Raw genomic sequence first — 27,233 nt, 5'->3', positions numbered from 1 at the left:
TTAAGATGCCTTGGCTAAAACGCTGACGGCTATCGAAAATTACTTGGCCCCTCTTGAGCTTGATTATTTTTGTAGGAGAAATTAGGATGGTTTCTCGATCTAGGGTTATAGGTATTTGCAAAGTGGTCATTTTGCAGCTTTGAACCGAAATTGTTGACATAGTTAGCATACTTAATATAAGGGTCTTGAAGTGAAGAATTTCCTAACTAACAGTCTGTGGCTTCATGCCTAATACAACCACAAATTTAACATGAAGTATTAACAACACCCATGGCATTTGTATTCAACTTATCAAACTTTTGTGTCAAAATGTCAACCTTAGCCACTATAAGATTCAAAGTGTCAACATTATACTTGCTTGGAACCTTTTGTTGAGTGCCTCTTTCATTTGCCCATTTGTAATGATTAAGAGCCATGCCCTCAATGAGGTTATGAGCTTCATCAACATTCTTGTTCATTAGTGCTCCACCATCTGTGGCATCAACAGAAATATGAGTGTTATAGTTCAGCCAATTATAAAAGGTGTATACAATCAACCATTTCTCCAAGCCGTGGTGGGGGCATAGTCTCAATAGCTCCTTAAATCTGTCCCATGCATTGTACAAGGATTCATTATCTTTTTAAGCAAAGCTAGTGACCTGATTTCTTAAATGGGCAGTTTTGCTCGGTGGGAAACACTTGACTAAGACAGCTTGAAGCAACTGATCCCAAGTTGTAATAGATTCAGCAGGAAGAGAACGTAGCCATGCTCAATATTTGTCCTGTAGAGAGAAAAGAGACAGTCTAAGATGAATAATATCTATTGAGACCCCATTGAGCTTTAGGGTATCACAATATTCCAAGAATACCGAAAGATGCAAGTTAGGGTCCTTAGTACATGTGCCTCCAAACTGATTTTGTTGAACCATTTGAAAAAGTGAAGGCTTCGGCTCAAAATTATTGGCTTCCACTGTGGGGTCTCACAATGCTTGAAAGTAATCCTTAGGCATTTGGGGCAGACAAAATCTTTTAAAGTTCTGTTACTGTTACCCATGCTTAGGGAATCCGAGGATTCATGAACCCTTTTTCTTCTTTGATATCGAATGCGAAATGCTTTTTCAACTTCCAGATTTGATTCCACGATATTTTCAGAGCTTCCAAACATTTGCCTAAACAAGCAATTTATCTACAAAAATAGAAAACAAAACAAAGTTAAAACAAATAGAGAAAAGTGAAAATGAAACTTCTAGTATAATCAATTTGCAATTACTATCAATATTAACAATATTTAGTTCCCAGAAATAGTGCCAAAAACTTGGTGTGATCCGCAAGTGCACGGCTGTCAAGTAGTAATAAAATTATTGTTCCCATAGGGACTAAATTGCAAATTACTGAAAAATTATGATTAAGATTATCTAGACAAACAAGCTAATGTGAATTGAGAAAAAAGAAAAATTGAATCAAATAAACTAAAATCCTACAATTAACAAAAGCTAAAGGCGATTTAGGATAACGGCCTAGGGAAATTCGAGTTTAAATTATCCTAGGATCAGGGTTCACCGCAAGGAATGCTAAAGACTTTGCTCTGAACTCTTCTCGGTTTAGTCTAATTGATCTCATAGGTGAATCGTCCTTAATTCAATGGATCCTCAAGAAACCTTAATTCAAGATTGCATGTTTGGTTCTGAAATTCTAGTATCAAAGTTCACTTCTCAGTCTTTCCTTTGACACCTAAGTTCATGCAATTGAAAGAATTCAAAATCACAAGTGTTAATGCTTTAAAACCAAATCAAAATCAATAAACCATTAACAAAGAAGAGAAATTCAGAACAAAATATCTTTTACAATCCTTGGACAAGTCCTGATCCGAGAAATAAATGTTTTACTCCTCCATATTCAAGATACAATCCATAGACATTGATCTTAACATTTGACAAGAAAATTCAAAGTTTAAAAGAAAAGAAACTTCTTATCCCTGCTTGATGATTGGCAAATCGATATGGATCCAAGCTTGATGTTCTCTTTTCTCCGCTCTTTGGTTCCACTGTTGATGTCTTCTCTTGCCTCTGTGGAGATTGATTCTCTTTTCACCCTAGCTGTCCTTCTTCTCGTTTTCTTTTCTTCCCCTCTTCTTTTTATATGGCAAGGGTTTCTTTTTATGTCACGAAACACCGGTGGTGCCAGGTAACATATGCCGCTTGTGTATCTATCTGATTTTAATTTCTGAACCTCCGCATCAACACCAAACACACCATGCTAATTGACACAGGCTAGTCATGTTACAATCAGTTTCACTGCTTTGCATCCCCTTCTCACTTTATGATCATCCATCTCTAATTCCTTGATTTGCCTTCTAAAATGCATCAAACATATGTACATTTGGGGTCGAATTCTACTCATCAACATGGAAATTAATAGAAAGCAGTATTCCGAACAAGGAGAATGAAATCCATACAGAAATCATGTAAAATTGCATGATTAAACAACAAATAAGACAAAAGTAATATTAGGATTTCATGCAATTTATATACTTATCAAATATTTTCTAAGTATTGAAAATAAATAATTAACTTAAAATTTTGTTGAATTTTCATTCTAACATAATTTTAAAATTTATTTTAATTATTAATTTTATCCATTTTCTTGTTAACAATATATTTTTAACGAAAGAAATCTAAATTAAAATAAATATATTTATTATGTGATAATGTTAACAATTATCTCACTGTAAAATAACTATTAAAGTTTTAAATTTTTTTATTTTTCAATTATATATTTAACAATTTTATAAAAAAATAAATAAATTTCTAATATCTCTCCAATTCCCACAAGATTTTCAAAGAGATATAAATTTAATCCAAATCTACTAATATTAGGTTTTGAAAATATTATAAAAAATATTTCATAATAAATATTTGACAAAATAAATTAATAATTATAATTTTTTTTAATCATTGTTATTTATTTGAAATTATCTTAATTTTTTATTTTTTTGGAAATCTATTTGATTTTTGGCACAATAAATAATTAAATAAATAATGGCATTCAATAAGTGGCAAACTCATGACCCAATACTTTTGTAGCACCATTACTCTAGCCAACTCAAGTGCGTCCTCACTCGGTGACATGGGACTTAGATAAAAAGCCCACACCCACAACTGAGAACCCCTTACCACTAATATTTCTAGCAAGACTAAAACTCAATATATTTTAAATGTCTCACACTCGTTTTTTTTAATGGGACTAATAGCGGAGCCCGTTACCACTACTATTTATAGCACGAGTAAAACTTAATATATTTTAAATGTCTCACACTCGTTTTTCTTAATAGGCCTAATAGTGGAACCCGTTACCACTATTATTTCTAGCAAGACTAAAACTCAATATATTTTAAATGTCCCACACTCATTTTTCTTAATAGGACTAATAGCTGACTATGAGCCTTTAGGTCCAACAATAGGTTACTAGTTAACATTACTTCTTTCTCAAAAAGATATGAATAATAAATAAATTTATATTATACAACCCCTCTGAGTCCATACGCGCGTACATGGTGACAAATACAACGATATATATAACTTGCAATTAATATAACTTTTTTATGCAACCAACTTGAAATAACAGTTTAGTATCAAATTATGGATGACAAATTATCCATGTCCATTCCAGAATATGGTAGATGTTGACAACCGAATTTTTAATGGTTGGATCATTTATGAATAATCTATAATTGATTATAAAAAATCACTTTTAGCGAACAGGTATAGTTGGTGTAGGTGAAGTTATGCTTGGCAATGCTGTGACAAGTACGAATATGTAACTTAAAATATGACTCTCCAAACTAAGGATGGCCATGGGGTGGGGATGGAGAGTCTGTTCCCACTCACTCCCCCATCCCGGGCAGAGATTCCTCATCCCCGCCCCAGTTGGGAAATTGGAGATGGGGACATCCCCACTCCTCGCACTGCAGGTATCCCCACCCCCGCGGGAAATCTTGCTCCCGCTTGTACAATTTTTTTTAAAAAAAAAAATTAATAACTAATGCATAATATAAATCAATCAACCTAGATACTTAGAGTCATTAATAACTTCATCCAAGATTATACACTTATAAAGTCATAATGCTCACCCAAAAGATAAGTTAAGAAAAACTCCATACAACATACAAATAATACCATATATAATAACACCATAACTCCAACCAATAACATAAAAATACAAGGTAATAACTCTAATATTAGGCCTTTAAGCAACAAGATAATAACTCCAACATTCAAAAGCAGTGCAGTATCTTCCTTTGAAATCCACATCTGCGAAAGGAGTTAAGAAAAAAAATCATAATAGAATCTTGAATTATAAAAATAACACCATTTAAATCATATTTTGAATCAAATTGTAAGGTTTTGAACATGAAGAAGAATATAAATAAAACATTCAAACCATATAACATATTACAAGCAAAAAAAAATCTTTCTATTTGGAAAAAATCATCAATCATTCATTCTCCCAAATAAAACAATAAATGAACTATAAAATAAAGAGTCTTCCATCAATAAGAGTGATGCCATCTTTTATTTTAGAAAAGAAAAATTACCTGGTAGCATATCACTCTTCTATCAATCAAATAACATTTGATAACTTAGTCCACTTCCATCCTTATTAACATCAACAACCTGAAATATAAATCAATCAAATAAAATTGTATAAGTTTCACTTAAGTTAAGAACTTTTTGATGCTAAGAATTTTGATAAATACAACATTTGGAAGCTTACCCCTTCATTTACATCTGTGTCATCAATCACCATGTAACATTGAGAGCGACTCATGGAAATGAAATTTAAAGCATCAATTATTAATTAGGTCAACTACTAAATCTAGCCGATGAATTCGAGTGAAGATTTATAAAACCTAACTAAAAAAGATCAAGTGACCGATCTAGTGAATCTTGACTAAACTAAAATGAGAATATAGTAACTCGTATACTAATCCCCTCAAGACTACCTTGCAAATGATTTCCTTTATTGACTCTATGTTGAGTGTTTTACGACCATGGAATCCCCTAAAGTAGTGTGACCTTTTCTTAAGGTGGCTAAACTCTAATCCCATAAGATGACACCAATTACCCTATGATTGCACTAGCGATCTGTGAATCACGTTACTAGATTTAACCCTAATCTGGAGAGTTGGACACCATAAACTCTATCTCTAGGTTTTGACTTTTTTCCTACAATATATGATTTAATCTAGCATAATTTATTTCTTAATCAAAATCATATAATTAATTCAGGTATGCAAGTGGGGCTCTTAAGAAAATAATTACAAGCATGAAGAACACATAGATGATTTGCAAGAACAAATAACAAGTCAATATATAAAGTAAGGAAATTAAATAACAAGTAACATAAGAAAAACTTTGTCAATGCCTCTCTCCAGAGGATGACAAAATCTCTGGATTAGAGTCTACTTTGCCTTCTAAGCAGATATCCAATGGCCCGAACGAGAGGTATCAACTCGTCCTTCAAAGGCCTCCTCTAATCTTAGTTTGAAAGCAGTGAGTGTCCTGTGATTTTATGACTTACTAGTGAATTTTAGTTTCTGTTTTTGTTAATTTTTTATTTTTATTTATTTATTTTGTTGAGCTTTAAAGTCTTCTCGATGTACTAGCAAGATTTTATTGTAACACTCACCATCCTCAATTGTAAAGGGGATGCTCACTCAGTCTTTTCTTGACCTTAAGTGACTCCCACCACTTGGGCACTCCAATGGACACACTAGACCGATTTCAAGGATCATTGAACTTTCATATATGAACTGGGAAAGTACTCGTTTTCCACTTCCCTCCTATTCTTGTTTATATTATCTTGCATATCCATCTTTTAAACACATTGAGGACAATGTATGATTTAAGTGTGGGGGAGGGTTTAGGATTCATTGTATTATTTTATTTGCCAAGTTGAGACTTATGACGTTGCATTTGGAATCTAGTGATAGTTTCATACTATTAGGATGAACACATGCAAGTTTGTTCCTTTTTTGGTTCTATTTTTTATAGTTTGCACCCTATTTTTGGTTATTCACTTAATTAGAGCACACAACTTCTCTATTGTAATAACTTAGACCGTGTATGACTTTGTATAGTTTAGTTCATTTTACTTCAAGTAGAATAAATTGAGAAAATTTTTGCAAATTTGAAATAATTTGTTTGAAAAAGAGAAAATTTGGGAAACAGAAAGAGCTATCCTCAGTAGATATGTGGAGCTACTCTTGATAAGTCGGATGCTTTGTATGCCCTAAGGAGATAAAGAGCTACCTATTTAGGAGAGTGAAAGCTACCATATTCCAGTAAAAGATGGGGAAAGAGCTATCTTTCTTAAGTGTGAAAGCCACATTACGAGCCCTCGTGAGAAAAGGCTACCTTGCAGAGAAAATGTTTTTTATGAAATTTTTGTTACTGAATTCTTTTAGGTCAAAAAAACTGAAGTACAAAGTTGTAACACACACACAATCAATAACCTTGAATAGAGTGTTAACTATTTTTGGAACTTGAGATTCTAGCATCCTTATATTATGTACACCTGACTACTTTTAAAACTCCCCAATTCTTGATTACCCTAGGTCATGCACTTTTACCTCTTGGTTTGTAACATTTTATTTTTATTTGAGGACAAGCAAAAGCTTAAGTATGGGGGCATTTGATGAATGTAAAATGTTCTATTATTTTATATCATTTTCTACACTCATTAGACATGTATTAGATATATATTATGGAATTCAAACTAAAACATAGTGTGTTTTGTATTCTCAAGCTTCATTCAGCACTTAAAGCTGAGAGAAAACCAAAAGAAGTATTCCAGAGCCAAAACGAAGATGATAGAACTCTCTCGGCATCAATTGAATAAGGATAAAGTAAACAGAATGGCTTACGAGCAGTTTACAGTCTGGCTTACAAGCAAAGCTTACGAGCAGAGTATAGAGTCAAACCAGAGGATCTTACGGGTAAGACTTAAGCCTATAAGGAGGCTCGCAAGGACCATCAAGAGGAGTTTACGAGCAGAGCTTACGTTGGTAAGGTAAATGCAAGGGCAACACAAAGAAGCTTATGGGCCGGTGTTTACGGCCGTAAATTGGACAGTAACACAAGATAAAAGACCTTACGAATGGGATTTATAGCCTTAAATGTTCCCGTAAGACTCGCAACCCACCTGGCCATGTCCTTACGCCTGTAAGAAGCCCATAAGTGGCACAATACAAATAGATCTGATGAGGATTTTAAGGCAATCTTTGATTCAATTCTTGGAGGTGAGGCTAGGGAAGAATGGAGGCAAATCTCCATGGTTTTATAGGTGATTTTTGAAGGAGATTTGATTTCATTATCAAGGAAAGGAAGATCGTAGCTATCAAGATTATCTTGACAAAGTTCGCGGAAGATTCTTTGGAGTTTTTCGGTGATCAACCTTAGGCACGATTGAGAAGGGGGTTTTAATGCTTATGTTTATTCACTTCATGTTTTGTAATTTAAATGCTTGCCCTCCATTAATGGAAGGCTAATTTCTTAGATGTTTGAGCATAGTTAAACTCTAGGGTTTTATCTTTTGATATTGATTGTGGACCTTTGTGATTTACTTATTTTTTTTTAATTGCAATCGATGTTATTTGAATCTAATTGTGTGATTGTATTGCTTAATTGCTATCATGGCAAAAGCCCTAGTTATCATTTTCTATGTGCTTTGGGATGAGTAGAAATACCCACCTAGCATAGACATGCTGTAATTAGAGGGGATTATTAATAACCTAGCAATATGGTACTTTGGGGAATTCTTCTTCCTCAATCCTCACTAGTGGGTTAAAAAGTATTTTCATGCTCTTTACAATCATGTGGAATAGATTTTAGGAGAAATAGCATCTTTATTTTGTATTCGGATTAGGGGTAATCTCTTTGCAAGAAAGATTACGTCCTACTTAAGAAATTCTTATTAACTCACATTGAGTTTCACAAAGTGTAAAATGATTGTGTGGTAACTGTATCAACATTGTATCATTTTAAATACTATTCACCCTTGCAAGAGGGGTTTAGTATAATTTAGAAAATCTCTCAGTTCAAATAAGATCGTATGTTTAGACAATCTTTGTCCTGCACTTAACCAAACCCTAAAGAAATGCTATGCCCAGACATCGGTTCTTACACTAATTTCTCTACTCCTTTGTTTCATATTTTTTTCTTTTAGTTTTAAGTTTATTCACACACATCACTATTTTTGTTTAGGCTAACTTTCAGAATTATGGTTAGTACTAGTAGTCGCAATCTTCCCTGTGGAATGACACCTAACTTTTCAGCAGTTTATTACACGATCGGCACATACACTTACGTTATTATCACCTTCTTACTGCCTCAAGTGGGAAAAGGGAAGGACCTGATATGACTGAGAATTTTGGCATGACTACTTCTAGGAAGAAGATATGCACCACTTTTTTGTTTTCTAGATATATGTGTATATATATATATATATATATGTATATATTTCATGTGACATGCAATCATTTGAAAATTAACTAAGCATTTGATCATGAACATCGTCTTTATTATTTTGTTGTTGATGCTCCTCTCTCTTGATCCTAACTAGTCAAAGACTAGTAAATGCACTAGTTAAACAAGTAACATAATAGATGAGAATGGTTGTTAATTCCATGAGAACTAGAAGTACTAGTACTAATTCCAAGGATATTAGGGCCTAATCCCATACAAATATTGATTGAGTCTTTTTCTACTAGGATTTTCCATGTGATTGCGTTAAGCTCTATGAATCTCTCTATTAATTAGGACAAATGGCTCCCGCTCTCTAATCCCGATCTAAAAGAGTTGTGACACCAAATATCTGTGATTCTATTCACTTATGCTATATCTATAAGAGAATTTTCTCAATCTTGACACACAAGTGAATTAAAACTCTCACTATATGTATAATTCATGCATCAAAGCACACCTGAATCATTAAAACAAATCTATATAAACTAATATAAAATATATCCAATTACAAATCCATCCTAAGGTAGTCCGATGTCTAGATACCCAATGACATTTAGCTCCTCATCTAAGAGAAGTTCACAATACAATCAACAACAAAGAAAGTCACATAAAACATCACAGTGATAGAGATGCAAGTGTACATGCAAGTCGCATAATAATAATGTGCGTAAAGCAGAGTCTCGGTCAACAGGGAAGAAAGTAAATACTAGTAATATCCTTAATTTAGAAAAATAACCTAAGTAATAGAGTGATGTGTGTGTGAACAAAAAGGAAATAAAAGCAAGAAAAATATGAAAAGATGGAGGAAAGTCAAGAAAGAAAATGATGTCCGGGTATAGCATCCCTCTAGGTTTATAAAGTACAGGACAAAGGTTGTCTAGGTTTGGAATCCTATTTGAACCAAGAGGTTTCCAGAATTATACTAAATCCCGATTTCTCAAGTGAAGGGTAACTGAATAGGTGAAGAACTGATACAGACATCCACACAATCGCATTAAGACTCTATGAAACCTCACTGTGAGTTAATGATAATCTCTTAAGTAGATAATCTCCCCCATAGAGAAAGATTATTTTTAATCCGAATGTAGAGTAAAGATGTGATTTCATCTAAAATCTACTACACATTATTGCAAAGAGCACGAAGATTATCACTAACGCACTCGGGAGGATTTAGTGAGATGGGGTCTACAAAGTACCCTAACCAAAGGCTTACTTACAATCCCCTCGAATTGTGGCATGTCTATGCTAGGTGGGAACTTTTTCTTTTCACAAAGCACGTCGAGTATGATAGCTAAGGCTTTCGTCTCGTTAGCAACCAAGCATTCAAAATCACAATTAGATTCAAATAGAAATGATTACAATTAAAAAAATAAATAAAGATCATAGATCCAACAACCAATGTCAATGAAATAAACCCAAAAATTTAACTATACCCCAACATTTACAAATTAGCCATTCATTAAAGGAGGACAAGCATTCAAGATACAAATAATGAGAGGAGACATGAAAAACATGAAAACCCTTTTCTTAACCGTGCCGAGGAAGGATCACCGGAGAAGCCCTAGGAAAACTTCCACGCACACCACCAAGGTGAGCTTGACGGCTACGATCTTCAATCCCCTTCAATGTGAATCTAAATCTCCCTTGGAATAGCCCCTTGAGTGCTAGAGATTCATCCCCTTTCTTTCCTCACTTTACCTCCAAGAGTTGCCCCAAAGAAAAGTAAAAGTTGCCCTAAAAATCCTTGCGTGACTTACGGACGTAAGGACGTGGCCGTAAGGGAGCAGGAGAAAATAGTCACGAGTCTTACGGGAACACTTACGGTCGTAAGTCACATCCGTAAGGTCTTCTGCTAGTGTTATGGTCCAGCTACGGCCGTAAGCGTTAGACTGTAAACTTTACTGTATTGCTTCTTGTGACTGCCCTTACAGGCGCATGCTATGGTCATAAACTCCTCTGGATGGTCCTTATGGGCATCCTTACTAGCGTAAGTCTTGCCTGTAAGGTCCTCTGATTTGGCTCTAAATCCCCTTACAAGAAAAAGCATGCCCATAAGGTTCTCTAGAATCTACTTACGACCGTAAAGTTGGTTGTAAGTTGCCCGTAAGCCACCCAGTTTTGCCTTATTCTTATTCAAATAATATTGAGAGAGCTCCATCTTCTTCATTTAAGGTCTAGAATGCTCCTTTTGTCTCTCTCTCTCTCTCTCTCTCTCTCTCTCTCTCTCTCATCTTGAAGTGCTGCCCTAAGCCTATTCATGTGATACACACTAGATTTAGCATCAAATTCTACAATATGATTCTAATACATGCCGAATGAGTGTATAAAGTGATATAAAATACATGAATGTTATACACTCATCACATAGAAAACTCCACTAAACTCCAAGCTTGGTTAATAAAATCCCCTCTGACCGAGGAGACAAGTCTTTCTTGTTAATCACGTCAAATTGATTTGAATGACACCACTTAAGATTTCTCAAGGTAACTACCTTATAGTTATCATCCCTCATAAGATGGTACAAAAGATTGATAAAAGTTTCTCAAAAAATCTCTACATTTTCTTTTAAACCTAGAGAAATCAAGGTTGAACACAAGCTAAACATAGGTGAAAAGGACTAATGTCACCAATAAAACACAAGTGCATGTATAGATCAAGTATTATAATGTGCGTGAAAACAAGGAAATACTAGTACTAATTCTCATTTTGTTATCAAACCTAAATGAAAACATGGTTAAGGAAGATTGAAAAGAACTAAAAATCAAGAAAGGATATTGATGACACCGCCTTACAGGAGATAGACTAAGCATGAAATATGGGTGTCCGAGCATAGACTTCCTTTAGGTTTGACAATGAAAACTAGACAAGGTTAGGACTGGTAAACCAATATTCGCTAGACGGAGAAAGTTCCTAAGCTAAGTTGCCCCTTTATCAAGGCAAACAACACTTAGTCCCATACTGAGCTAATACAAATATCCCCAGGACTGTATTGAGATTAGAGAACTCTAATTAGATATCAACATGGATCCTCAAGATAATCGATTCTCCTTTAGAAGTTATCGATCCTAGTCATATACAAAGAGTAATTGGAATCTCTTCCTAATAAACACTTTCTACAATAGCATTAATAACAAAAACCTAGATGAATTAACCTCACCTAGAAGAATTATAGGGATCATCAATCGATCCCAAAGAACCCTATCTCTAGGTGGACTTGTAATTCCCTTCAATCCCAGTTAATCTATACATAGTAGATTTCTTAATCATCACTTATGCAAATCATACAAGATTTCTCGGCTCTTGTAATGATAGAAATCAAAACAATTGAATCTAAAACACAATTAATATTGAAGCCTTGACGAACAAGTCTCAAAAGAATAAAGCCCTCTAGTTCATCTGTACACAAACACAATGAAAATTAGTTCTCCACTTTTACAAAATGACAATCCAATCTAGAGAAAAAAAGACATAAAAATAAACAGTAGGCACACTCCCTCAAGCTTTTCCCCCTGGATTGGCAAATAAATACCAATAAAATGCTATAAATGCTACCTAGATTGCTCATGGATGTCTTTCTTAAAGCTCTATATATGGACTTGATGCTCTTGATTCTCCCTCGGAATGGTGAAGAAAAGCTATCCTTAGCTTTCCTCCTTGTCTCCCCTTGCCTAGCTGCCAAAACATGTCTCTACAAGCCTCATTAAACCTATTTATACTCTTTGGCTTAATGTGTATCTTATGGGCATAACTCAATGCAGTAACTAGAGATAAAGGGCGAAGACCCTTACAAGCGGCTTACGAGCATAAGCTCTACCTATAACATCTTTTGTCAGGGTCTTATAGTCTAGCTTACAGGCGTAAGCCTTGGACCTCAAAGTCTTCACTGGTACTTGCAACCACCATTACTGAAGTAAACTTAGCCCATGAAATTCCCTACCTAACTGATAGGGGTTAACGCAAGTGTACGTGCCGTTCAAGTAGTAAAGTATGCACTATGACAGGGTATCGATCCACAAGAAAGATTGAGAGTACTAGAACTAGTCCTAATCCCGAAAATTAACCTAACCAAAAACTGTGATGTGCGCAAACAAAATACAAAGAAAGAGAATAAAAAGCAAGAATATAAAAATTAAATCAGTCGAGACTCAAGGGGAGATGAGATGCTTGGGTGCAGAGTCCCTCTAGGGTTTTATAAGTCCATGACAAAGTTTGTATAAGTATAGCAATCCTATTTGAACTGACAGAAATCCTAGAATATACCAAACCCCTCTTGCAAGGGTGAAAAGTAACTGGTTCAGTACAGTGCTAATAAAGACACCCCACAACCGTGTTACACTCTATAAAATCTCAATGTTAATTTAACAAGAATTCATAAGTAGACAATTCTTCTAGCAAAGTAATTATCCCTAAGCCCATACATAATGGAAATGTGATTTCTCCAAAAAATCTTTTCCCTACGATTGCAAAGAGTATGGAATTACTTGTTAAATCACTCGTGAGGATTGAGGGAGGAGAACTCTCGACTCCAAGATACCCCATTGCTAGGCTTGCACACAATCCTCTCCAATCGTGGTTTTTCAATGCTAAATGGGTATTTCTACTCATCACAAAGCACATCATACAAGAAAACTAGGACTTTTGCCTCTATAGCATTCAAGACATTGAAAACACAAAATTTGATTCAAATAGAAATGGATTACAATTAAGAAATAATTAAATATAAAGATCTACAACCAACGTCAAAATAGAATAAATCATAGAGCTCGTCTACGCCCAAACATCTACAAAATTAGCTCTCCGTTAGAGGAGAGCAAGCATTCAAATAATAATATGTAACAAGAACTAAATAAAACATCAAAACCCCCTCCTCAATTGCACCAAGAGGTAATTGCCATAAAATGCTCAAGAACCTTCTACAAACACCACCAAGACAATCCTTGAAGGCTCCAATCCCTCTAATCTCCAATGGGTGGGCTGAATCTCCTTTTGATTTGCCTCCAAACCCTTGGAAATCGTCCCCCTTTCTTTCCGCAAGCCTCACCATTGAATAGAACCAAAGGTATCTTAAAAACCCTATTCAGAAATATTTATACCTAGCCACTTACAACTGCTTATAGGTGTAAGAACGTGGTCGTAAGAAGCTGGAAATGATGAGTCATAAGCCTTACGAGATCACTTACGGCTATAAGTCCCATCCATAAGGTCTTTTGTTTGGTGTTACAATCCAACTTACGATCATAAGTGTTGGACCATATACTTCTCAGATAGCCCTTGCGACCACCCTTACGAGCGTATATTGTGCTTGTAAGTTCCTCTGATCAGTCCTTAAGGTCTCACTTACATGTGTAAGTCCTGCCTGTAAGTCCCTTTGATTATCTTTATACTCCTCTGTACGGGCATAAGCATGCCCGCAAGATTCTCAAACAACAACTTCGCAATCTACCCAACCTGATTCTCCAAGTTCTTGAGAGATGCCTACTGGTTCCTCATTGTAGACTCCATGCTCTAGAACCTAGCATCAAACTACTGAAATTTTGTGTTCATGGTTTGTATGAACAGAGTAAGGACATCCTCGAGTGTAGGCTTCTGATCAAAATGTGGGTAAGGAGGAAATCCAGGTGGTGGCTTCTTCTGTTCCCCTGATTGCCCTAAGTGAAATTGGGGTGATTCCTCCATCTTAGATTGTATGTGTTGCTATAAGGGTTTCCTTATGGTGGAAAGGCACTAGTAACAAAGTTAATTTGCTCAGTGGCATGCGTCTCTCCTACAATAGGACAATCAGTCAATTTATGTCCTGCTTCACATGTGTCACACAACATAAATATAGCTACTTTTGGGTGGATAGGTTGTCAATCTTTCTGCTCAAAGCCCCTATCTGGAAGCCCAACGTGGTAACCTCACTAATCGCCAAGGTCTCGGCAGGCTTTCTAACTAACTTTTCCCTGGAATTCTATTGGTATTTATTCATGGTGACTTCCTTTATCAACATTTTGGCCACCTCTGGGGTCTTACTAAAAAGTGATCCATCTCTTGCTAAGTCAATAAGCTGCCTAGTGTTCTGGTTGAGGCCCTAATGGAATATCTATACTTCTATCCATTTCGGGAGGTTGAAGTCTAGACACCTCATCAATAAATCTTTAAAACTCTCCCAGGCCTCAAAGAGTGACTATGAATCCGACTATACAAAAGAAGTGATCTCCTAGTATAACTTGGTCATCCTCCTCGGTGGGAAGTAACAGGCCAAAAAAGCCTCAACAAGCTTTTCCCATATTGTGATGAAAGCACGGGGAAAGGCCTGTAGCCACTGCTTGGTTCTATCCTTCAAAAAGAAAGGAAACAGTCATATTCTGATAATGTTGTCGGAGATATTATTGATCTTCAACATATCACACACCTGAAGGAACCTTCCAATAGGGCTATTTGGATCTTCATCCTACAAATAATGAAACAGTAGTGATTGTTAAACAATCTACACAAACGCTAGGTTGAGCTTAAAGTTGTTGGCAGCTACTAGTTGGCAAACAATACTGGACTGGGAAACATCAAGAGTAGGGTGAGCATAATGAGAACAGGTTCTTTGTCGATCCCCTTGATCTACCATATTGCCTAATTATTCTCCTTCAACTCTCACTGTTAATAAACCTGTTTCAGACAACAATGTTGCCCTTAGTGTACTTCCAATCACTCTCTCTATACTTCCTTCACCTTCCACCAGTTGTGTCAATTTACCTTTGGATGGCATGCACTACAGTTAAACAAAAGAAAAGAAATCAGAAAGAACAAAAATAAAAAATTAACAAAGGATACAAAGAAAAATGGCTAAAGTGATGAAATACAAGAATTGTTACTAATATCTCAAATCTTCCCAGGCAACGGCACCAAAAACTTGATAAAGATGCAAGTGTGCATGCCAATCATATAATAAAGTGCTCAAAAGTGAGGTATTGGTCCACATAGAAGATTGAGACTACTAATACTAATTCCTATCCCAAAAATTAGCCTAATCGAAGTTGTGCAAAAATACCTAGAAAGCAAAAAGACAAGAAATACAAAGTAAAAATAGTAGATAAATCAGGAGAAGAAGCGATGTCTAGGCATAGCATCCCTCTAGGCTTTGTTAAGTTTAAGACAAGGGTTGTTTAATCATGCAATCCTATTTGAACCAAGAGATTTTATAAATTAAACTAAACACCTCTTGTAAGGATAAATAGTAACTTATTCAATATAGTATTGATACAGTCAAAACACAATTGCTTTACACTCTGTGAAATTTCAATGTAACTTAACAACAATTTCTTAAATAGGTAATCCTTCTTACAAAGAGATTACCCCTAATCCAATATACAATAGAAATTTTATTTCTCCTAAAATCTATTGCACGTTATTGCAACGAGTGAGGAAATAACTTGTTAACCTACTTGGGAGGATTGAGAGAGAAAATTTCTCCAAAGTACCATATGGTTAGTCTTACTCATAATCCTTTCTAATAGCGGCATGTCTATACTAGGTGGGTATTTCAACTTTTTACGAAACACATCAAATATGATATTTATGACTTTTGCCTAGATAGAAATCAAGCAATACAAACACGCAATTAGATTCAAATAACATGGATTGTAATTAAGAAACAACTAAATTATAAGGATCCACAACCAATGTCAGAAGACAAAACCCTAGAGTTTAGCTATGCCTAAACATCTACAAAATTAGCCCTTCATTAATGGAGGGCAAGAATTCAAATTACAAGACACGAAGGGAATAAAATAAAGCATTAAAACACCTTTCTCAATTATACCAGAGGTCAATTACCGTATAACGCCTAAGGACCTTCCGTGAACACCACCAAGTAAATCTTAATAGCTTAAATTTCTCATCTGTGTGGTCACTCTTCAGTCGAGAGGGATACGGAAGTCATGGAATATACTCCTTTACCAGTGGCGGTGTTCTCTTCTCAATAATCGAAGTGGCTTCTCCCTCTTTCGCCTAGCTTTTAGAAACCTTGATTTCTAGTTCTTTTTCCCTTTCCATCACCCTTTCATCACCCATCCCCACTTCTTTACCACTTCTAAGAGTGATAGCCTTAAGATACTCATGGGGATTGGCCTTAGTATTACTCGGTAAATTGCCATGTGGTCTCTCAAACAATAACTTCACAATCTGGCCAACTTAATTCTCTAAGTTCTAAAAAGAAGCCTGCTGGTTTATCATAGTAGAATTTAGGCTTTAGAATCTGGCGTCTGACTACTGAAATTTGGTATTTATAGTCTGTAAACCGAGTAAGCACCTCCTCTAATAAGGGTTTCCGGTTTGACTGCAAGTGAAGAGGAAATCCTAACGGGGGCTTCTGCTGCTAACCTTGATTTTCCCAAGAGAAATTGGGCTGATTCTGCCATCTTGGGTTGTATGTGTTATTGTAGGAATTCCCTTGCTATCAGAGGGCACTACCAACGAAGTCTACCTACTTAGTGAGTTTGTGCACCGCTCTTACAATGGAACAATTGGTTGAAGTATGTTCTTCCGCACATGTATCACAAGCCGTCACTGCAACTGGTTTCTGGGTGGTTAAGTTGTCAATTTTTCTTCTCAGAGCTTCCACTTGGGCGGCTAACGATGTAACTTGGATAACCTCTATCATCCTGGTGGTCTTTCCACCTAACTTCCCCCTGGAATTCCACCGTTATTTGTTCATGGATATTCCTTTAATCAATTGCTTAGCTGCCTCTGGGTCTTACTACCAAGTAATCCTCCTGTTGTTAAGTCAATAAGATACCTAGTGCTCTAGTTTAGGCCTTGATTGAATATCTGCACTCCCATCTGCTCCGGGAGATTATGGTGTGGACACTTCCTCAACATTTCCTTAAATCTCTCCCATTCCTCAAACAGCTATTCTAAGTCCAACTATACAAAAGAAGTAATCTCCTGACGCAACTTGGTCATCCTTCCTGATGGGAAATAACGGGCCAAAAATCTCTCAACAAGCTATTCCCACATCATGATAGATGCATGAGGAAAGGTTAGAGCCACTGCTTGGCTCTACCCGTCAAGGAAAAAGGGAACAGTCAGATTCTGATAGTGTCATCAGAGACATTGTTGATCTTCAGCATGTCACAAACTTTGAGGAACCCTCTAATGTGACTGTTTAGGTCCTCGTCTGGTAATCCATATAACTATGATAATTATTGGACCATTTGTACGAAGGCTGGCTTTAGCTCAAAATTGTTTGACGTAATTAGTGGTGAACTATACTAGACTGAGAACCATCAAGCGTAGGGCGAGCATAATCGAATATGGTCCTCAGCTGGTTCCCTTAATCTACCATGGTGTCTAAATGCTCTCCCTCCACACTCACAGTCAAAGATCCTGTCTCGTTCAATAAAGCTATTCTCAATGTGGTTCTAATTACCCTTCTCTATACTGCTCTCACCTTCCACCAATCATGTCAATTTGCCTTTAGGTGGCATACACTGAAATCAAACAAAAAGAAAAAAATCAGAAAGAACAAATGAGAAAGAAAATAAGAACAAATGAGAAAGAAAATAAATGGCTAAAGTGACAGAAACACAAGTGTTCCTAATATCTCAATTTTTCCAAGGCAACGGCTCCAAAACTTGATAGGGACACAAGTGTACATGCCGATCATGTAATAATAATGTGCTTAAAGCAAGATGTCAGTCCACAAGTAAGAATGAGAGTATTAGTAATAACTCTAATTCCGAAAATTAGCCTAATTGATTGAGTGATGTGTGTGTGAGCAAAAGAGAATAAAGAAAGAAATACCGAAATAAAACAAGAAAGATATCAGGGGAAGAAACGATGTCCGGGCAATGAAGTATAGGACAAAGGTTGTCTAAGTATGGAATCATATTTGAACTAAAAGGTTTCTAGAATTATACTAAACCTCCTTTTCAAGGGTGAAGAGTAACTTAATCAATGCAAAGTTGATACAAGCATCCACATAATCTCATTAACACTCTATGAAATCTCACTGTGAGCTAATGATGATCACTTGAGTAGATAATCTCTCTTATGAAGAGGGATTACCCCTAATCTGAATACATAGTAGAAATGCGATTTCTCCTAAAATCTACTACACATGATTGCAAAGAGCACAGAGATAATCATTAACTCACTTGGGAGAATTGAGGGAGATGTAGCCTCCAAACTACCCTGTGCCTAGGCTTACTCACAATTCCCTCTAATCACGGCATGTATATGCTAGTTGTGAATTTCTTCTTGTCACAAAGCACAATAAATATGATAACTAGGGCTTTTGTCACAATAGCAATTAATCATTCAAACATGTAATTAGATTCAAATAGAAATTAATTGCAATAAAAAAATAAGTAAATCACATGAATCCAGCAACCAATGTCAAAAGATAAACCCTAGAGTTCAACTATGCCCAAACATCTAACAAATTAGCCCTCCATTAATAGAGGGTAAACATCCAAGATACAATACACGGAAGGCAACATTGAAAACATGAAAACCCACTTCTTATTTGCGTCATAGATGAATCACGGATAAAACCCTAGGAAAGTTTCCATGCATGCCGCCAAGGTGAGCTTGACGGCTACGATTTCCTATCCCTTTGAATGTGGATCCAAATCTCCTTTATCGCCCCTTGAGCCCTGGAGATTTGTCTCCTTTCTTCCCTAACTTTTCCTCTAAGAAAAGAACAAAAGAAATCCAAAGAATTTCATAAAAATCATCATCAGATCTATTTATACCCGTCTACTTACGGGCGTAAGGACGTGGTCGTAAGGGAGCTAGGGAAGATGGTCCCGAGCCTTACGGGATCACTTATGATTGTAAGCCCTATCTGTAAGGTCTTCTATCTATGTTACGGTCCAGCTTACAGCTGTAAGGGCTGGACCATAAGCTTCACTATGTTGTTTCTTGTGACCGCCCTTATAGGCATAAGCTCTAGTTGTAAACTCCTCTGCATGGTCCTTACTAGAATCCTTACAGGCGTAAGTCCTACCCATAAGGTCATCTGATTTTACTCTGACCTCCCCCTTACAAGCATAAGCAAGCCCACAAGGTTCTTTGGAAAGTGGTTATAGCCGTAAGTCAGGCCATAAGCTGTCGGTAAGCCACCCAATTTGCCTTATCCTTGTCAAATGATGCCGTGAGAGCTCCAGCTTCTCTATTTAAGGTTTGGAATGCTTCTTTTGGTTCTCTCTCATCTATATGTGTTGCCCGAAACCTGAAAATGTGAAACACACTCGATTTAGTATCGAATTCCCCAATATGATTATTATACAAGTCAAATGAGTTTAAAAAATGTCATAAAATACATGAACTTTGTACACTCATCATCAATCCCACGAGAAACTAAGAAATATATGTGCTAATGTTCATCCTACTATCTAGCCTAAAGCAAGATTCAGTGAACAAAGTTAAACAAAAGCAAGGATACTAAAGTAAAACTAATGAAGAAAACTAACAAGGGGTAAATCAAGCATCAAACAAAGGTATCAAGGCATAGACTTCTTTTAGGGTTATAATGAGGTTCTGGATAAGATGTATTGAATGAATGCAAAATCTATTAGACCGACAGAGTTCCTAATACATATTACCCCCTTTCTCAAGATGAATAGTAATTGGTCCCATACGACACTTTACAACTACCCTATGACCTCAATGCACTCTATGAACTCTTTCTAGATATAACATAGGTTCAAAGAACTAGACAATCCTTCTCTTGTAGTGATCACCCTTAATCCTATATGAAGTAAAAAATCAATATCTCTTCCTAAATCTTACTCCCTACAATTGCAGTACACACGGAATCCTAACGGTAACCCACTCTTAAGAAACACAAGGAAAGAAATCTCAATCCCAAAGTGCCTTATCTCTAGGCGGGCTCGTGTTTCCCTTCAATTGCGGTATGTCTATACGTACACGGTGGATCTCTCGATTCCTCACTCATGTACATCAAACATAAACTTTTGGCTTTCACTATGATAGAGTCCAAGGCAAGAAAAACACAAAATTGAATCTAAATCAAGATAATGAATTATAAAAGTCAATGAAAGATTGAAAGTTCACAACCAAGTCCCAAAACAAGTAAACCCTAGAGTTCATCTATACCCAAACGCCATGAAAATTAGTTCTCCATTATTAGAGAGCAATAATCCAATCCAAATGAAATAAAATACATAAATAGAATAATAAAACTGCCCCAAAGCTAGCAATTTCCTTTGATGGATGAAGTTCTTCGAAGATTACCCAATAACACCACTGAGATCACTCCACGAACGGCTCCCTCAAATCATTGAACCTTCGTCTAATCTCTCCTTTTTTTGTTTTCTTCCCCTGGAGAAGATATGCAGTAGAAGCCCTCCAAAGAGTAGAGAAGATCCCCTAAAAGCCTTAGTTTCTAAGCTTTTATAACTCAAAAATTGGGGTTCTTACGGCTGTAAGAGGTCCTGATAGCCCGATGCTTATGGTCCTAACAATACCAGTAATAGTACCCGTAATATTCTCGGGTTAGGTGTTATATCCGTAACAGTACTGTAACAGTGCCTATAGTAGTGATTTGCTACAATACCATAAATAATATAATGCTACAGTACTATCTGTAATAGTACCCGCAAGCCCGATTGTAAGTCACTCTGAAAACTCTATGCTTCTTCTAAAATTAGCTCAAATCACCTCAAACTTGTTCTTCTTGATCTATATGTCCTTATTTTAGCCTGAATACGAAATAAAAGTGAATTAAGTACCAAATACAATCATATATTCAACAATTACATGTAAAGTGCTATAAATAATAATAATCAAATACATTCATTCAAGCACTTATCAATAAGCTTAGTTGTAAGTGGACTATAAGGGCTTGTTATTTGGCTTGGCCGCCTTTTTCTATTACCAAGAGGTTCTTTTCTTCTCATGATTGCTTCATATTGCTCCCTCATATGCATCACACAATATGTTCATGCCCCGGGTTCATTGAAACAACAAATTAAGCATCAACTTACCAAGATTCTATATAATAAACATGCCAAATGTAAATGATGGGCGCACTATTATAAGTTCGTACACACACTTATCAATAGCCATTTTTCATCTAATTAATGTTCTTAAATCACGAGCAACGTGGAGTGATATCCTTGACAAAATATCGCAAGGCACTATTTTTATGTGATTTACATGGCCTTAATACAACTAACTGTACGTGTTGTGTAACTCCTATAGGAAATTACTATAAACATTTTGATATAGTACTCGACGACACTGCTTTGCTACAAATACAAGCGTGTCTACCATTGTAGAGCCAATAAGCTTTAAAACTTGGTTGAATTTGACTCCAAATTATCCCAAATTCACTTATTTTGCTCCCAGCGTGTAATTTCTACTTTGAACATGGAAAATATATAAATTAAGTCCTAATTAACAACACTCACAAGGAGCTCCTGGCGGCACCCGTGGCGGCGAGCACGGTGGCTGGCGCGGTGGGCGTAGCAAGCGGATTTTCAACTGGCATGACCATAGCAACTCTTCCAAGGAAGCTTCCTTTAAGCTTGAAGAACATACCAACAATGCTTCCATCTCATTACAAACCAATAGGAGAGGTCTGGTTCATCCAAACTTCTTTTACGCCGATGCCACGAGCTCAGACTCCTCACCAAAAATGCAACCTCCTAATGTTCTACATGAAATCTCCAACAATATGCATGCTTATCAGGATGGATGGGTTCTGATGTGAAAAAAAGGAGAGGAGGTACAGCAATATCCGAGACAGACCCAAGAGCAACCTTTAATACTAGCTTTTCGGGGGAAAAAAAGAGGCTCTACAGGATCTCAAGTGTATTGTCGGAAGTGCCTTTGGAGTACTCATCAAACTGAAGAGTATCGACACCTCCTCACTTGCCAGAGATGTGAAGGGTCGGGCCACGTCGCAGCATCTTGCCTTATGCAAAGGACTTTGCACCACGCCGGACAAAGACAAGATCCAGATTACTAGTTCAACGTAACAATACGGCATCAACTATCCAGCAAGAAATCTCTGACAGTCAGATAGTGTGTAGATCCGTGGTTTCCACATCTCTTTCACCGGAAGTTAACAAATTTAGAGATAAACTTGCCAAGCTCCTCATTATCAACTACAGTAATGGATTCATTAGTGAGAACGCTTTGCAAGAAGTGTTGGTAAATCTGATTGGTGCGCAGCATGTTGGTCCAATTGTTGGTTTTAGAAGGTATTCTTTTATTGCCTCCTTAGACTCAACAGAAGTAGTGAAGAAGGCATGCAAGATGGGGAAACTTGAGGTCCCCTACAACTATGGTCATTGTAAGATCTCTTTCTCTCTATGGTCAGCGGATGTTAGCTCTAAGGGTGTCGTTCGAGGAGCAGGTATATGGATAAAGATCTAGAACTTGCTGCTACATTGCTGGTGTTGGCAAGTCATAGTTATAATTTTTAAGGAAAATGATCTCAAAGAGCTTTTTATTGAAAACAAGTAAAAATACAAGAGTTAAGTTACAACTAAAAACATAGAAGAAACAGAAGAAAATGAAACTACAATACAAGCAAAAAAAGACTAATAAAACACAAAACCAGAATCAGAAACTGATCTCATAAGCCACTGAGGAAGGTCTTGGCCCGAGTGGAAAAGACTCAACGCATGGAGATTACGGCCAAACAGTGCAAACTTGAGAGCGACGTTCAACCCGGTCCGTGGGATCACATTAACGCAAGGAGAACCAGCATCAATAATAAGCCTCTTAATGGAATCAATGTGAGGAATCAGGCACCAAGTACAAGCATGCTCAGTCGACTGAAGAACAGTTGGAACACATGGATTTCCAGTGAAAATGTTGTGGATTTGGAGGGGAAGTACAATAGCAGGAAGCATCGCAACATCCATTGTTTGTAGATCAGCCTCAATCTAGGAATCAGTAAGGAGAGGAAGGCTTCCTGCACATATAATAATATAGTTAAAAGAAGAAATGAAAAACCCCCCAAAGCCCACCTGCGTTTGAGCATTCCAATACGAAGCAAGGAAAAGGGAAAGGCCATCAGAGCAAGCGAAGTTGGTGAGCAGCAGAGTCCTGCAACCAGGATTACCAAATGCACATGTGTTCTCTTTAGCATAACTCAAAGCTTTGTGGGCAATAACATGAAAATTAGGAGTTAAATTATAGAAAATTGCATCACAATGAGTTTTCCAGAGGAACCAAGCAGCATAACCGATAATAATTCTGATCCTTTAGAATAATTAGAATGTAAAATCCAATCACCTGAGGTAAAACCATTAGTGAACAAAATATGCTTACCAGTCAAGTTAGAAAAAATAATCCAAACACTTTGAGATTTATAGCATGTATGAAAAATATGTTTAGGAGATTCAGGATAAAGATTGCAGAAAATGCACATGTTCAGTGGTCCCAAATTGATAAAATGAAGGAAATCAGAAGTAGAAAGCCTTCCAAGGAAAGTCAACCAAATAAAATACTTAACCCGTGGGAAAGTCATAGTTATCGTTCTTCAACCAGTCGAAGACCTGGTTGCCATTTCTAAGGGGTCGCAGGCAAACAAAAGATACCTTGGTGTTCTCATTCGTCTACACAATAGGTTGATACTTCCACATGAAGTGGAGCTCAATATCGGAATGCTACGGTTCATGGTGTGTCTCACTAGTGGAAAAGATCCATGGCCTGCCTTTCAACAAGACTTGGATAAATATGTTGTTGTCTCTCAGGCAACATGGACAGGCAGGGTTGAGGCCACTAACCCCCGTGCCTAGAAGCACCGCTTCACCCATGAGATCCCGAGCCAAGTGAAAGGGAAGGCAGTAGAGACCGGTGGCAATCAAGTAGATCTTCTAACAGCACTGATCCATCTGGTTTCATCCATGCAAGAAGATTCTAACCTTGTGGTCGAGGATATTAACTCCCACAAACCTCATAATAACGCCTCGCTGGTTGTTCCAACCGTAGAGACGACCAAAACGGTCTCACCTCGAAATCTACCGGTTTGTCCGGTCGATGAACATCGTTGAACCGATGGTCTGAACAACAAAGCTTCGGGAGCTGTGACACAGATTTCCGGTATTTTGTACCCTTTTGTCGAACGTCCATTAGCTTCACATGAATCTAGTGCCATGCAAATGAATAATACGGTGACACATGGCCAAATGAAGATTGTGGAAGAGTCTCAGAATACTTGCATGGGAATGCCTTCAATTTAAGTTGAACATCAAAGGGTCCCACCAAGCACTTTGCCTCAAGAAACTTTAATTAATCGGGATGAGACAAAGTTGAGCCCACATGTGGAAGATGGGATGGGTTTGAATGTGGATAATTTAAATTTGAACAAATCAAATGTAATCAATCAAAATGTGGGTCCAAACTAATGTAATGATTCTAAACCAAGATCTCTATCTAAAGTGGAGACTAATGAGAATATTACATTGGATTAAATGGGCAGAAATTTAGAACAGGTCTCTTCTTAAGCCATCCCTAAAGGGGATCCAGAACAAATTCCTGAAGCTTGTTATGATTTTGCTAAACCCCCATTACCACGCTCTATTATATCAGGGTATGCTTAGGCATTTTTCTAAAGGTTCATGTTGTCTTATTCCCAAGAACCACCTAAAAATTACTGATTTTGAGCATAAATAAGATGATGACCAAGTAGACTCCACAGGAACTTGGGAAAATGAGGTGGTTTTTGAAAAAATTTTGGAGAACGAGCTGGTAGAGGATGATGTCATTGTCCAGGAGACCCAACCATCCCTTGATGACCACGATTTAGACAAGCAAGTTTCGGAGGACTTTGAGTTAGACTTTGCAAAGAAAATCAAACGACTCTTACTGGGCTCATACAATGAGATGGAGACTGATCCAGACAAACAAGAGTCTTTCTCTCATCCCTGGTACAAGGAAGAGTGAAAGACAGAAGAAACTGTCTACGAGATGAAATGAGGAAGCAAGATTTTTGGCCCCCACCACAATTAACAAAGAAGAAGGGCACTGGCTCCCAATCCTAGTCCCAAGAAAGTACTATCCCTGCCCCTCTTTAATTTCAGAATGGTCTAATATTCAACTAGATAAATATTGCAAAGCATGTGGTATTGACATTGTCGATTTCAATTCTCACAAAGATGCATGTTTTGAACACATTCGTTATTTAGAATCTAGCCACGCGGCTCTTATCAGGAGCGCGGCGGAGACCGCTTAGTCCATCTTTGTTGAGAAATGCTTGAAAATATCAATTGAAGAAGGTGCTGACTTGTCAACTCTGAAGAAGAATAGTTTGACCTAGTTGACCTCAATCAAGAGCCAATGAAAGTTGAGATTTTCCACTCAGCCTGATCTTATTATTATATACATATTACCTTTTTGTCAACCAACCGGAGAATGGGGACAAGATCCCTCCTTTATGTCAGGTCATGCATCCTAGGTTTATTGTTGTACTAGGTTTAGATTTAAAAGTTACCTTTTGGATGTGTTGGGACTCTAATGCAATGATGTAGAACCTTTTGCTTATTTGATATTTAATGTTGTGTGTGCTGGCTAGTAACTGTGTGCCAGAAAAATCCATTCAGTGAAAAGCTTGTGTCTTATTGCTGCTTCGAGTTATCTTCTCCTACTTTCAAATACTGTATCTTATTGGTCACCAAACTTTGACAGCTTTTCCAGTTAACAGTGGTATCAGAGCTTTTTCACTTGTTTGTGGCGATGGCATCAAGCAACAACCAATCTACTGGAGTTTCTGGACCAGCTGTACCTATTTTTGATGGTGAAGACTATGACCTTTGGTGTCTTATGATGAAGACTTTGTTTAGATCACAAGATCTTTGGGAACTTGTGGAGAAGGAGTTCTCGGAGAAGGAAAATGAAGCCAAGGTGAGGGAGAACAAGAAGAAGGATGCCAAGGCATTGTTCTTCATACAGCAAGCTCTTTCTTGATCCATTCTTGCCCAAATTGCCTCAACAAACACAGCAAATGAGGCGTGGGTTACTTTGAAGAAGATGGTTCATAGAAATCCCAAGGTAGTGGCTATCAAGCTTCAAACATTGAGGCAAGATTTTGAGAACCTCAGGATTAAGAACACAGAAACGGTTCAAAATTACATCACAAGGGTTATAGACCTTGGAAACCAGATGAAGAGCTTGGGAGATACTATTTCTGAAGCAATGGTTGTTGGGAAGCTGTTAAGAAGCTTGGGACCCAAGTTCAACCATGTTGTCATTGCCATTGAAGAGTCCAAGGACCTCACGAAGCTCACCATGGAGGATGTGAGTGGATCTCTGGTCGCTCACAAAGCTAGGCTACTAAGACAAGCCGATGATCAAGTTGGTAAAGAAGAGAAGGCCTTCCATGTCAAAGGTGAAGCAGTGGGCGTTAGAGACAAGGAGAAGGGAGTCTCTAGAGGTCGAGGAAGAGGTTTCTCTCGTGGGAGATTCAGAGGAAGAGGAAGAGGTCGATCAACAGATAATCGGTAGCAACAAGGAGACCAAAGAAGTTATAGAAGTAATGTGCAGTGTCACATATGCAAGAAATTTGGGCATATGAAGATGGATTGCTGGTACAAAGATAAATCTGGTGAGAAAGAATCAACAATGGTTGCTGAGGAGAAGAATGTAAGCAATTTATTTATGGCTCAATGTGAAGATGAAAGAAGAAATGCAATAATGTGGATAGTTGACAGTGGTTGTTCTAACCACATGACTGGCACAAGGGAGCTGTTCAGTAATCTTGATGAAACTCAAAGA

The 27,233-nt window shown here is 37.1% G+C and overlaps 1 protein-coding gene and 1 non-coding gene across 2 annotated transcripts; both read left to right on the top strand.

Annotated features, from left to right (window-relative positions):
- Positions 1-546: 546 nt before the first annotated feature.
- Positions 547-652, top strand: LOC120276637. The gene has a single exon (XR_005541347.1). It is a non-coding gene; the product is annotated as a small nucleolar RNA R71 (small nucleolar RNA).
- A 25,837-nt stretch (positions 653-26,489) lies between these two features.
- Positions 26,490-26,963, top strand: LOC120276185. The gene has a single exon (XM_039282910.1). The coding sequence runs from the start codon at positions 26,490-26,492 to the stop codon at positions 26,961-26,963; it is 474 nt and encodes a 157-aa protein (XP_039138844.1).
- Positions 26,964-27,233: the final 270 nt, after the last annotated feature.

This window comes from Dioscorea cayenensis, chromosome 14 (assembly GCF_009730915.1).
Source record: "Dioscorea cayenensis subsp. rotundata cultivar TDr96_F1 chromosome 14, TDr96_F1_v2_PseudoChromosome.rev07_lg8_w22 25.fasta, whole genome shotgun sequence".
NCBI lineage: Eukaryota > Viridiplantae > Streptophyta > Magnoliopsida > Dioscoreales > Dioscoreaceae > Dioscorea > Dioscorea cayenensis.
Note: the sequence above shows the minus strand (reverse complement) of the source record. Positions and strands in the feature narration are given on the sequence as shown.

What these genes read in the sequence shown, in the direction of transcription:
- LOC120276185 (XM_039282910.1), top strand. Translation starts at nt 26,490, where the DNA reads ATGGTTCATAGAAATCCCAAGGTAGTGGCTATCAAGCTTCAAACATTG.